Source organism: Ictidomys tridecemlineatus, chromosome 13 (genome assembly GCF_052094955.1).
Source record: "Ictidomys tridecemlineatus isolate mIctTri1 chromosome 13, mIctTri1.hap1, whole genome shotgun sequence".
In the NCBI taxonomy this organism is placed as follows: Eukaryota; Metazoa; Chordata; class Mammalia; order Rodentia; family Sciuridae; genus Ictidomys; species Ictidomys tridecemlineatus.
Window position 1 is genome coordinate 13,701,080 of NC_135489.1, and position 14,132 is coordinate 13,715,211.

At 33.2% G+C, this 14,132-nt stretch overlaps 1 protein-coding gene across 9 annotated transcripts in view; it reads left to right on the plus strand.

The window, feature by feature from the left end:
* Window positions 1-14,132, plus strand: part of Pign (phosphatidylinositol glycan anchor biosynthesis class N) — a 120,174-nt gene that overhangs the window by 69,779 nt on the left and 36,263 nt on the right. For all 9 annotated transcript variants that reach the window (XR_005727948.2, XM_078029928.1, XM_078029924.1 and 6 more), the window contains 2 exons: window positions 8,258-8,360; window positions 13,965-14,067. Coding sequence is in view for 8 of the 9 variants with exons in the window: in XM_078029928.1 (XP_077886054.1) it covers window positions 8,258-8,360; window positions 13,965-14,067 (206 nt within the window). In the remaining variant the exon portion in view is untranslated. The remainder of the gene's footprint in view (window positions 1-8,257; window positions 8,361-13,964; window positions 14,068-14,132) is intronic.

A 14,132-nucleotide genomic window follows, 5' to 3' on the forward strand; every position in this document is an offset into this window, starting at 1 on the left:
AGAAATACAATATTTTTCCTTGGATTGTTTTTATTGTTGTTTTGTTTTGTTGTGCTAGGGATTTAATCAACAGACACCTTATTACTGAGCTACATCCAATCCCCTTTTAGTTTTTTATTTTGAGACAGGGTGTCACTGAGTTGCTTAGGGCCTCACTAAGTTGCTAAGCCGCCTTGAACTTGTGATCCTCTTGTCTCAGTCCCCAGGTCACTGGGAATATAGGCAGGTGGCACTCCTCACATCTCCTTGGATTGTTTTTAAAATCCAACAGAGGCTTAAAAATGTAACAATAGGAATCAGACATGATTCCTCCTAAATTTTTGTTTTACTCATTTTTTTTAGATACCTTGGTTAGTATTCAAATGAAAGTTATTATTGTACAATAATAGCTATCTACCTATTTATCTATATTTAAGTATACATAAAACTTACGTAAAATTTCATTAAGAGCATTCTACAGGTTACCTTTACTTTTAAATAATCTTGATTAATATTTGCATTTATTCTGCATAAGCAATATAAAGGACTGCTCTTTCATATTAAAAACATTGTGCTCAGTGTGTACTGTATTCTGGCACTGTTCTGGTCCCTAAGATGTATAAAGATTGACCAAATTTCTGCTTTTTTGGAGCTTATATTTGCAGGAACAGAGGAGCTAATATTCTAGTGAGGAGAATATTTATATAATGATCTCTCATGTGACATGTTTTGAAATACACAGAAAACCCTAAAATTGTCAATAGGAATTATAATATTAAAGAGAAGTCTTTCTCTTATATCATGTAACTTCACAAATATTCAGTCCTATAGGACACATATCAGCAGATAAATAGCACATGGCAAATAATAATTGGAGATCAGGTGTTCTTAAGCAGCTGCCCACCTCCTGCTTGCTGCATAACCTCATGTCCTTACAGTGTAGTGTAGCCTTACTCAGTTCCTTAGTTTTCTTATCTAGGAATAAATCACAAGGAAGAAGACAAAACAAAATTAAAATCCTAGACTTTATCCATATATCATTATATCTCATTTTAAATCTATAAAAAGACCAAGAAAACAGAACATTACAAGAATTATAGAAAGCTATCACTCATTTCTTGTGCTTTTCCTTTATCTGTGTGTATAAAAATTTTAAGTGTTTTATTGATTAAATTTTTTTTCTATCCTGTCATTCTTATTTTTTTCAGCTGCCTAGTAATGACCTTTATGGTATTTTCCTTTCTTTGGTTTTATGACATTGACATTTTTAATATATATGGCACCTCACTCCATAGATTGTCACTCAATTTATGTTTATTGAATGTTTCCTTATAATTAAATTGAGATTTTGCCTTATTGGCCAGAGTACTGTGTAATAATGGTATATCCTTCTTTGGCTCAGATCTGGTACATGATCTGTCCCTTATTGGTAATGTCAATTTGGTCACTCTATCAAGGTTTTGCCATTTTTCCATTACAGACTTACTAATGAGCTGTCTGGGACAGACACTCTTAAGATCATCAAGTATTCTTATCAAAATTTCCCCTAGATGTAGCATCCATTCATAATTCTTTCCTGACCCAATCTTTGCAGTGATGGCTACAAAATGGTGATTTTTCCAACTCTGATGCTCCCTCTGCAAATACCATAAGGCTCTCAATATTTAAGTATTCAAGTTTTCTCTTATTTCCTATTCATTTCTTCTCTTTTCTGTTTAATATTGGTGTGGACTCATGACTTCCTTTTTTTTTTCCAAAGATTGTAAATGTATTACTGTAGTTAATTTTGTGTTGTAATAGCACTCCAAAATTGTTGTTAGCATTTTCCTGTTTTCTAGTATTAAGATAATGTGTTAGGCTTCCCTTTTGTCTATCTATCCCAGTTCTGGCATCTACTTTTTGAGTACTGTGCTTCTTTTTAGTAGGGAAATGATATTAGAAACCAAGATCTAGCCTTTGAATGTATACTTCACTACTGGGATATCTTTGCTTCTTTGGCCTTCTAATGGACAGAACTAGAAATTATACTCATGTATGTAGTATATATGCATATATTTGCAATTACATATAAATATATGCACATATACATTCACACATACATATATCATGTACATATATGCATGTATCTTAGAAATCATCATTCACACTGATACCTCAAATTCTAGTCACACAGTTCTATTCTGCCTTCTCTCATTCCATGTTTATATCTATGCTTATATTGAAAGAGGTAACATTCTTCCAGTGATAATATATAAGTATAGAAGGAACAAAAAGTGGATATATAGGTATTGAAAGAATAAAAGTCTTAGGATAAAAACATTGTAGGGATGAGGGTTTTTTTATTCTAATTAGTTATACGTGACAGAAGAATGTATTTCAATTCATTGTACACAAATGGAGCATAGCTTTTCATTTCTCTGGTTGTACACGATGTAGAGTTGCATTGTATGTGCAGTCATACATGTACCTACGGTAATGATGTTCATCTCATTCTACCATCTTTCCTGCCCTGTGTCCTCTCCCTGCGCCTCCCTCCACTTTGCCCATCAAAGATCCTTCATTCTCTACTTCCCTGCTCCACTATGTCCTCTATTCTGTACCATTGGTCTTCATGTCTATTATGGTGCCAATACCATGCTGTTTTAGCTCAGTAGTATAGTTTAAGGTCTGGTTTTATTGTGATGCTTCCTGCTTTACTTTTCTTGCTAAGGATTGCTTTGCCTATTCTGGGTCTCTTATTTTTCCAGATTAATTTCATGATTGCTTTTTCTATTTCTATGAGGAATGTCATTGGGATTTTGATTGGAATTGCATTAAAATCTGTATAACACTTTTGGTAGTATGGTCATTTTGACAATATTAATTCTGCCTGTCGAAGAACAAGGGAGATCTTTCCATCTTCTAAGGTCTTCTTTAATTTCTTTCTTTAGGGTTCTGTAGTTTTCATGAGAGAGGTCTTTCACATCTTTTGTTTGGTTAATTCCCAAGTATTTTATTTCTTTTAGGCAATTATGAATGGGGTAGTTTTCCTAATTTCTCTTTCAAAGGATTTGTACAGAAATGCATTTTATTTATAAGTGTTGATTTTATATCCAGCTACTTTGCTGAATTCATTTATTAATTCTAGAAGTTTTCTGTGGAATTTTTTGGATCCTCTTAGTATAGAATCATGTCATCAGCAAATAGTGATAGTTTGAGTTCTTCTTTTCTTATTCATATTCCTTTAATTTCTTTTGTCTAATTGCTCTAGCTAGAGTTTCAAGGACTACATTAAATAGAAGTGGTTAACCAGTTGTTGGAGTAGCTTTTGTTTTTTATTTCATCATTGACATCTATTCTCATTTCATTATGATGTGATAGAATTCAGGATCTCTCCCTCTCTCTCTCTCTCTCTCTCTCTCTCTCTCTCTCTCTCTCTCTCTCGTATTTGCTAAGAGTTGCTTTGTGGAATGATATATGGTCTATTTTAGAGAAGGATCTGCTGCTGAGAAGAAAGTACATTCACTCATTGATTGATGCAGTATTCTGTCTGTTAAGTCTAAATTATTTATTGAGTTATTCAGTATTATTGAGTTCTATAATTTCTTTGTTTAGTTTTTGTTTGGAAGCTCTATCCAGTGGTGAAACATGTGTGTTAATGTCACCCAGTATAATTGTCTATTTGACTCTATTTCAAGAAGAGATTGTTTGATGAACATAGATGCTTTATATTTGAGGGCATATATGTTTATAATTGTTCTGTCCTATTGATGTATGGTTCCCTTAAGCAGTATGTATATTTATCCCTTTTGACTAACTGGCTTAAAATCTATTTTATCTGATATGAGGATAGAAGCCCCTTCTTGTTTATGCAATCCATGTTAAGTGGTGTGCTTTTTCCCAACCTTCCACCTTCAGTCTGTGGATTCTTTTCCTATGAGATGAGTCTCTTGAAAGCAACATATTATTGGGTACCCTTTTTTATAATCCAATCTGCCAGTCTGTGTCTTTTGATTGATGAGTTCAGGCCATTAGCATTCAGAGTTATTATTAAGGCATGGTTTGTATTCTCAGTCATTTTGTCTGTTTTTGGTTTTTAACTGGACTTGGTTTCTCCTTTGATTGGCTTTTCCTTTAGTATAGTTCCCCCCTTTGATCATTTTCATTTCTTCCTCATGGAATGTTTTGCCAAGGATGTTTTGTAATACAGGCTTTCTAGTTGTAAGTTCTTTTAACTTTTGTTTATAATGGAATGTTTTTATTTCATCATCAAATCTAAAGCTTAATTTTGCTGATATGATTCTGGTTGGCATCCATTTTCTTTCAGAGCCTAGTATATATTGTTCCTGATCCTCTGAGCTTTGAGGGTCACGGTTGAGAAATTGGCAGAGATCCTAATTGGTTTCCCCCTATATGTAATCTGATTCCTTTCTCTTGTGACTTTTAAATTTTTCTCCTTATTCTGTATAAATTATAAATCTGTTGTGATTTTATAATTTGGTGTCCTGTAAGCCTCTTGTATTTGATTTTCCAATTCATTTTTCATGTTTGGAAGATTTTCTGATATTATTTCATTGAATAGATAGTTCATTCCTTTAGTTTGTAACTATGCCTTCCTCTATCCCAATAATTTTTAAATTTGGTCTTTTCAGGCTATCCCATAATTCTTGAATGTTCTGCTCATTGTTTATTACCATCTTCACTATGTGGTCAACATTCTTTTCAAGATTATATATTTTGTCTTCATTGTCTGAGGTTCTGTTTTCCAAGTGATCTAATCTGTTGATGCTTTCTATTGAGTTTTAATTTGGTTTATTGTTTCCTTCATTGCAAGGATTTCTGGGGGTTTTTTGTTTGTTTGTTTCAGAATCTCTGTCTCCTTGTTGAATTAATCTTTTGTGTCCCATATTTGCTTATGTAGCTCTTTATCAAAATGATCTTTTGTTGACTGTGTTTACTCTTTTATATCACCCTTTAATTCATAGAACATTTAATTATGTACATCCTGTACTCCTTCTTTGATATTTTTTCTGCTGTGCCGGCCAGGAATTCTAATAATGTAGTATCTTTGTTTATTTGGGGCACTTTCTTCTCTTGTTTTTTCATATTGTTTATGTGTCTAGTCCTCTAGGAGTGCAGATCTGAGGTGTTACAGTTTTTACCCTGTAGGCTTAGAGTGTCCCTGGAGGATTCCAATACCTCTTTTTTAAGGGTGAGATCAATATTGACAGATCCCAATTGCAACAATATGCAGCCTTAAATCAAATAGCTCCTATTAAGATGTTACTGTTTTGTCGCAATAGACAGAAATGGTAAATTCGATTATTATCTACACAGTATAAACAGTAGGTTTCCAAAAGTGTCAACAGTTTCTTATGGTGGACAGAAAGAACACAGGGGGAGGTGTAAGATGAGCTGTTATGGAGATAGGAGGTGAGAATATAGAGTTATTAGATCTTAGGAAGCGTGAAAGAAGAATCAAAATAAGTTGGCTGCTAGCAGGAGAATAGAGAGAAAGAAAAAGACTTTAGGGAGACAGGTGAGTGGGAAGAAAGTAGAGAGAATACAAAAAACAAACAAAAAATTATTAAGGAAAAGAAAATATAAAAATAAAAGATAGAAGAATATGCAGCACATCTTTAATATACTATTTAGACACCCCAGTTCTCAGTAGCATGAATCTCAAAGGAAAGTTAAAGGATTGTTTCTATTGGAGCCCAGTATCCTTCTTGCTTTCCTTCTCATCTGGCAGGTGGAGTTGTCTATTTTTTGCTGGTATCTCCATCTCAGCATGGTGAAGGTTATTAGGGTGGAAGGGTTGGTCTTGGAGGTGGAACTCCTAGAGGTGGGGTATAGCACTTTCCGGTCTCCAGTGGAAGACTGCATCCCAAGGATCTCCTCTGGGGCCCGTTCATGTGATGTGGGCACCTGGTCTTATCCCCTTATATCGCCTGTAGACCTCACAATTCCTGATCTTTAATTTAGTCTCTAAACAATGTCTCACTCACCCCCTTGCTTTCTACTTCTCAGTCAGGAACCTCTCTCTCTGGAGGTCCTATGGGCTGCACTCTGGGACCTAAGCATCTGTCATGGAGAGCTATTTTGAATCTGTGAGATCAGGACCAGGCTTTGCAAGCTATGGCCAGCTATGTAGTTGCAATTGCTGTGCCAGGTTAGTGGCTGGGTGTGGGGAGGATTTGGGGGACTATAGGCACCTTGATATTGCTACTAGGCCTCAGCCAGTGTCCCAAGATGGGAGTTGCCCCAACTAAAGATGGTGATGGCAGTAGCGAGGATAACCCAAGATGGCAACGAAGGTATCTCAAGATGGAGGAGACCACTTTCAGAGATGGGGCATCAGGGTAGGCCAGGCTGTGGCATGGGACTGCGTATTTGGAGATGCTGCTCTGTGGCATGCGGTGCTGTATTGGACAGCTGTCTCCAGACCCTTTCCCGTGTCCCCAGGTGCAGGCTCCCATGTGGAGGGCAGCGGTTGCAGTGTCCCAAGATGGAGATGATTCAGGGAGCTGCAAGTTGGTAGAGGGAGGTCTGCAGAGGCTCAGCAGCTGGGGACCCTCAAATAACTCACAGAGAACAGTATTCCCACTGCTTGAATCCCAGATCACAGAGCAACAAGGAATGCAGCCTCCCTCTAGCCTACCATCTTGAATCTCAGATGGGGTTATTTGTAATCTCTGCTTATAATCTTTGAATTACCTTTACCTCTTAAGCTTGATCTCTATTTTGTCATACTGTCTTACATTGTAGAACATATGTACATATTATATAATATTTTCTATGCTTCTTTTTCCCTATTTGGAATATCTTATAAACTTTTATTCGTTGTCTTTATTCTTTATTGTTATTTTTTGAATGGTGGGGAGAAAATGCAGAATCAACATATTGCTGTCATTTTCCCAATATAAAAGCATATATTTTAAGTGAGAAATTTCTACCCCGGGACTAGTAGAGGTAGGTATTAGGTAACTACCAAATAAAGTGAGACATAAAATGTTTATCATAGGTAAGTCATCAGCATCTCCAAAGAATACACCACACATCATGTCCAGCTACAATAAGCATTTTTTGCTAATATACTATAATCTCTAGATGGGTGATAAGTTATAAAACTGGGTTTAATTTTTGTTACTCAGAATGGGGACTCAGAATCCCCCCTAGCACCTTAGCTTTTAGGCAAAAATAAAACAAGGACAAAGTACAATTTATAGAATAAGTTTCATTTGAAATGACTTTTAAAATAAGAAATATTGATATGTTATTTCCTCCAGTTAAAGTATGTATCAGATAATAACATTATGAAATTCAGAAACTATTCATCTGAGGGTGTTAGATATAACTTGCGTATTTAAATCTTTCAGGAATTTGACTTTGAATGAAATTGTCTTTATGTTTAAATTAACTTATAAGGTGTTGATTAGTAACGATAATAGCAGCTGAGAGTTACTAAGCACTATGTGTCAGGAACTATGCTTGGAGAGCATTAGTAGGTGAAATTGTATTTAAGTCTTACAACTTTTTAGTGTTATCCCTGTTTGACATGGGTAAACTTCTATATGTTGACAAACTTGCCCTACAATTAAACAGTTGATGAGTGATTCAGAGGCATTTCATCTCATCTCCATACTTTGGAGTGAAATTAGGAAGTTATGTACATTTTCTTTCCAAACAGAGATGGAAAGAGTATATATTTTGCTGTCCTCACCCTCTTACATCTGCCTGGTCTCCATTGAAGTAGTTGCTTTTCCTATCCTATGGGGAAAAGGACTCTTATTATAAGTCTCATGCACAGTGAAGTCATTCTTTCCTATTTCCAATTTTCCAAGTGGCCCACTACAGCTGTCAAAGCATACTTTATAGTGGGAAACTTGGTAGGAGGAGGGATTAGGGAAAGTCAGTTTCCGGACAGTAAGTTGTCTTGAACTGAGATATAAGTGCCTAATTAAGAGATGAGTTGCTGAATCTTGAGTGATATTTCTTACTTCATTAGAAAATAACAAATTAGGCATTGAGGAGTTAATATCATTGTAGTACATTTATTCTGAATATAAATTGATAAAATCTCAGTTATTTAAAATATAGCTAAAACAATAAAATGTAATTCTAATTAAAAATGTGAAGCGTCTGGTTTCTTAGAGAAATCTGTAAGGCAAATATTTCCACATGATAAAGGTCACACAAATATTAAGCACCATAAATGACAATAGATGATTTAGAACTTCTAAATTTGTAATGTGTGTGTCTTCCGTGCTGACAGATGGCCTGCTTTGTTTTATTGCAGCCTCTTCCTTGGTGGTGCCACTGCTGAGTTCTCCAGTTCTCTTTCAGCGATTGATTAGCATACTTCTTTCCTTGATGTCCACCTACTTGCTCCTAAGCACAGGGTATAAACATAGACACATTTTTTAATTCCATAATAGCAAATTTTAAGTGACATATTGATATTTTCTCTATTAGTATTTAAGCTGTGGAGATAAAGAGTGTTTTGTAAATCTTGAAGTATAAATTATAAATATTTTCTACTCTGTATGTGACCTGATTCATAATCTCCTATTTTCTTTATTATTTTCATACCTTGTCTGTTGTCTTTTTCTATTTTTTGTACTGAAGTTGCTAAATTTTCATTCAACTACAGTGTTAGAAAATTCATTCCATCTCTAAATGTTTAATCTAAACAATGTCTCAAAGACTTAGAAGGATTTTCATTTTGAGGGGCTGAGGTTATAGCTTAGCAGTAAAGCGCTTGCCTCGCATTTGTGAGGTACTGGGTTCCATCCTCAGCACCACATAAAAATAAATAAATAAAATAAGGATATTGTTTTTTAAAAAAGGATTTCATTTTTGTTGCATTCTTTTCATGCATTTTATTTTATTATTTTGGTTTATTTTGGGTACTAGAGAATTTACCCAGAGGCACTTTACCACTGAGCCACATCCGCATCCCTTTTTTATTTTTTATTTTGAGATAGGGTCTCACTTAGTTGTCCAGGCTGGCTTGAACTTGCAATCTTCCTGCCTCTGACATTACAAGTGTGGGCTACTATACTGGCTCATGCTTTTTAAATGATGCTTTAGAGCTGGGGTATAGCTCAGTGCCCTTATTCAGCATGTGTGGTCTCTGAGTTTAATTCACAGTATTGCAAAAAAAGAAAATATATATATGGTCTAATTTATTTGTTGTTATTTGAGTATAATATTTTGGTTTTATTCTTATTCTTAACATGTTTTACAGTCAAATATTCTTTCAAGGAAATTACAAAATATTTTCCCAAAAGTTAAATAATTCATTTTATTTATTATTGAAATTTTTTTTTACAAAATAAAATAAAATGTAGCTTGATTTAACATGAATTCTGAAGCATTCTTTAGAACTTAATTATATACACTCCCTAATTACTTTGAAGGAAAGAATTTTTCACTTTACTTGCTTTCAAATTTCATCCTTATGAGAGTGAGAAATATTTACATTTAACAAACAATAGAACAGACAAATTGATCAGTAGTACAGGCAAATTGAATAAATACTACTCGAAGTTCAAATTTTGGCCCAAATAGAGTTTTTTGATTCAAACTAGTCTAAACCAAGGGATTTACCCTTGTAGATAAGTTTTAAAAGCCATTTGGGTCCAAAACCTGGGTTAAATCTTTGGGAAACTTGCTTGTTCTAATTCAGGATTTAGAGACAAGTTCTCAAAATCTTTTCATAGTTGCCCTTAACATCCTAAGTGACCTTGAGAGTTCTTGTAGACCCAGATAGGAAATGAAGTAGGATTCTAAATCTTCTTTTCTCCTCAAAGCTTTTCACACCTTCTAACTTCTCTTTTTTCCCTGCCTAACCAGATGTGGGCCACAGCTATGAATATGAGCATGACAGAAATTTCTACCAGTTACCTAACAAGATCTTAAGATGGACTTGCTTTGAGATTTAGAACTTTGAACTTTCAAATAAAATTTGAAGTATGTGACCATATATTCAAGAGTGTTAACCATCATAGGACCTTAAACCCCTTCACGTTTTCCTCCTTTTTTATGAAATTTTAGAATAAATAATTTTGTTATATTAGCACCCTTCAAGGTAGAAATGAATTATGCACACATTTTTAATCTAAACAAGAAAGCAAAAAAATAAAATAATTTCTAACCCACCATTTTGGTATGATATACAAATTTTATTAAGAGATCTTTTTAATTTTTTTTTTTTTTTTAGTTGTCAATGGACATGTATTTATATGTGGTGCTGAGAATCAAACCCAATGCCTTCACATTCTAGGCAGGCATTCTACCATTGAGTTACAACCCCTGCCCTAGATTTTTACCCAGAAGTTGACTTAAGGAAATAAATATTTGAGTGGGTCCAGAAATAATGTGCTAGCTTCTGTATAGTCACTTAATTATGAATAAATTCATTTCCTTTTTGGACCTTTAAATTCTAAAGCAGTATAAAATTCATTTCCTTTTTGGACCTTTAAATTCTAAAGCAGTATATGTTCAAATAAATTTGTAGTAAATTAAAAAATAGGAACAAACCCAGAAATAGATCTGGTTTGTTGGGTTAGAAATGAAGGAGGGAAGGAAAAAAGGAACAATACTTAAGTTTAATTTTGAGTGGAAAAACTTTTATAATGTAGCATTAATTAAGCATATAACTTACCTTGGAGGTGCATATTAAAGGTTTTAAATCATCAATTTAGTGGTCATGAGAGATAATAAAACAGATTATCAGAAGGATGTTTATTTTAAGAAGAAAAAATGTCAGAGTCCATGTCTAAAATCAAAATATTAAGGCCAAATATGACCTTATTAATGAATGCATTAAGAGATACAGTATTCAAGATCAGAACCTATATTTAGCTTTGCAAAAAAATAAAAAGTATCTTGAAATAGTGCAGTCCAATCAGTTAAGTTAGTACATTTTTTTCAGTGTTAGATGAATTTTGCAAAATTTATTCTACCTGTTAGGGTTCAGCATCACTATTTTAGATAACCTAGAGGTTTCTCTATGTAAATTAAGGAATTTTCAGAAATGTAGGATACTGAAAGAAATGCAGCTTTAATACAGTTGTAATAATCCTAACAATGCAATCCTTTATTTAGTGAAGATTTATTTTATGCAAATGAAAGATATGGTAATGCTTGAAAATAGTTCGTCTTGTAAGTTGATTAAATATTTTCCTCTGAAATATTATTTACCTTATCACATTGTATAGCAAACTATAATATAAACCTAAATACTTTATCAGCCCTATTTAGTTTGCACAGAGACCAAATCGGCAGATCCTAGTTTAGTAAGGTTTTATTATGTTCTCTTCAAACCCATGATGACATTTTATTGATATTTTAGTTTTTAATTCATATTTGCAGACTTTACACAAAATTATCATCGTCTTATGAGATAATATACCATAGGAAGATTGTCTTGATCTGATTTTATTCATCTACATTTTACCCACCCCCCCAAAAAAAGTGGTCATAGTACATACTTTTTTGAAAGGAAATAAATCTGTAGCACCTTTTGTAGAACTAAGGGATTTGTTTTTATACATTAGGAAGGAATAACTTCATATATAACTGCAAGTATTTTAAAAATTACAGTCCCCTTTTGCTTAGATATGTATCTTCTTGATTAATTAACCAACAATTGTTTTTTCTTTCATATCTCCAACGTCCTGAGCACTAGGAAGTCATACAGAGAGAATTATTACTGTAGTGTAGGCATTCAACAGAGTTAAAAAGTGCTATATAATGAGGACTGTATTTTACACTGTTAGGTAAACTATAAAATGGAACAAATTATTTTCAGTTAAGTTGTGATTGTATGATGTGAAGAGTGACTAGGAAGGAATTTGAGTAGGGGGACTGAGTTAGGGCCATCAAGCTCTCATGTGGAAGTTGAACTTGAATGGCATTCTAAATTTTGTCTTCCTTCCTTTTTTTCTGACATTATAAAAGTAGTATGCCATATTTTAGAAAAGAATGATAAGGGAAAAAGTTATTATTACATGTTCCTTTTGATTTTCTGCTATATTTCTTTCTAGCCCTAACTCTGTATTTATCTTTTTTTAACGTAGAATTTGTCATAGTACATGTACTACTTTGTATCATTTTTTTTTCTATGTAACATTATTTTACAAGCATTTTTTTCCCTGAATGGCTCATAGTTCACTACCCTTCATTTTGATAGATATTTAATATTTCATGATATGAATGCACCAAGTTCCTCTGTTTTTAATCATTTTATTTATTTATACTTTTTGTTATTATAAATAATATTTTGAGCTATAGTATTATACATAAGCTTTTTACATAGTTTAATTATTTTCATTCTCAATTAGCATAGATGGCCTTTGAACATATACTTTTCTAGAAACTTGCATTTGTCTTAACAACAGTGCCATTTCATGAGGTTGCCAACAAACTAATATTAAATACTATTTTAGTAGGCCATAAATGGTACTGCTTTGTACAGTTTTCTATACTTGCTTTACTAATGATATTTTCTCATGTATGTAATATCTGTTCACATCCATGGATGTTCTAAATCTTCTATACCAAGAGATTTGTGCTTGCTTTTTCAAAGGCGTTCCTGCCCAAGCTTCAGTGTTTTCATTTTATGATTGTGGGAGAATTAAAAGTATTTTGTTTCTTATGGTGTCTCATGCTTAGAAAATGGTGCCATATGGCCTAGAACTCAGTAGTTGAAAAGTTAAAAGAAAAATAAGCTTTGTTTACCTTCTTTTATCTTGTAACTTCCAATTAGGTTAATAGCTCATTCAAAACCACTTCTGGTGAGCTGGACCTGCCATAGTGACAAAACAGAGTTTGTTTTTCAAAGATTTTATAAACTAATAGGTACTGTCTTCATATAGACATGTGATTAAAACTGTGTAAGTGCTATAATAAAGCATTTTGTAATTACAAAGGCGGAACACTTATCCCAAACTATAGCAGAAGCTGCTTAAAAAAGTTTCTGTCACCATGTTACCTCGTGGGCACTTTTCTTTTTTGTGGCCACGTTACATCCAGCCTACAAATATATTTAATCATTCTCTTGAACATGTAGTTTTCTCTGAACTCTCTGTTCTGTAAACAATATTATATCCAAAATCTTTATAATTGAAATTTTCTCAGAGTACATTTCTAGAAATGGTATTATACATTATGAATATTTTTGAGATTTATGTCTAATGCCATATGGCCTTCCAGAAGTGTATATTTCTATAAAGAGAACACAAGAGTTCATTTTCATTGCACTCTTGTCAGGAATATTTTTTAATGCTGATAAATAAGTGTATAGTATCTCATTATTATTTTGATTTCCATATTAGTTTTTTTTGAGAATTTTAATATTTATTTTATGGTTTTTGGTGGACACAACATCTTTGTATGTGGTACTGAGGATTGAACCCGGGCCGCACACATGCCAGGCGAGCGCGCTACCGCTTGAGCCACATCCCCAGCCCCATATTAGTTATTGATGAGGCCAAACATTTTTATGTGTTTATTGGATCTTTTATTTTTCTTCAAGAAGTTTGTGTTCCTGTATTGCAGTCATTTTTTTAGGAAATTTGGAAAGTTCATCTTTTTCTTCTCTCTCTCTCTCTCTATATATATATGTGTATATATATATATATATATTAATAATTTTGCATTAGAAATTATCTTTTTACTTTTGTCTTAATGCTTTCTTTCTCTTTTATGAATAACTTATTTTATTAATTATTTTTAAATATCTTTACTATTTTAAAACATAATTATCTCAAGATTTAATAAATTTAAAAGATGATAGTGTTAGAGTTAAATTTTAAATATTATTTTCTTTTCCTATTTTCTTCTAGAAAACCTAGAAAATTTAAATTTGTGACAGTGTGGCTGAGGAGTATTATCAAAATTATTTAAAGAGAGACCTCCAGTATAAATTTGAGTTTTTATTTGTTCATGTATTTTTCTTCTCGTTTCTACCCTTCCTCCCCTTACTTCTCACTACTTAGGTATGAAGCTCTCTTTCCATTAGTGTTATCATGTTTGATGTTCATCTGGATACATATGGAACAAGAAACCCTACAACAATCTGGTGTTTGCTGTAAACAAAAGGTGACTTGTCAATTGCATTTATCTGAGAACGTTGAAATATTCTGTGTACCATAAGGAAGTCATGA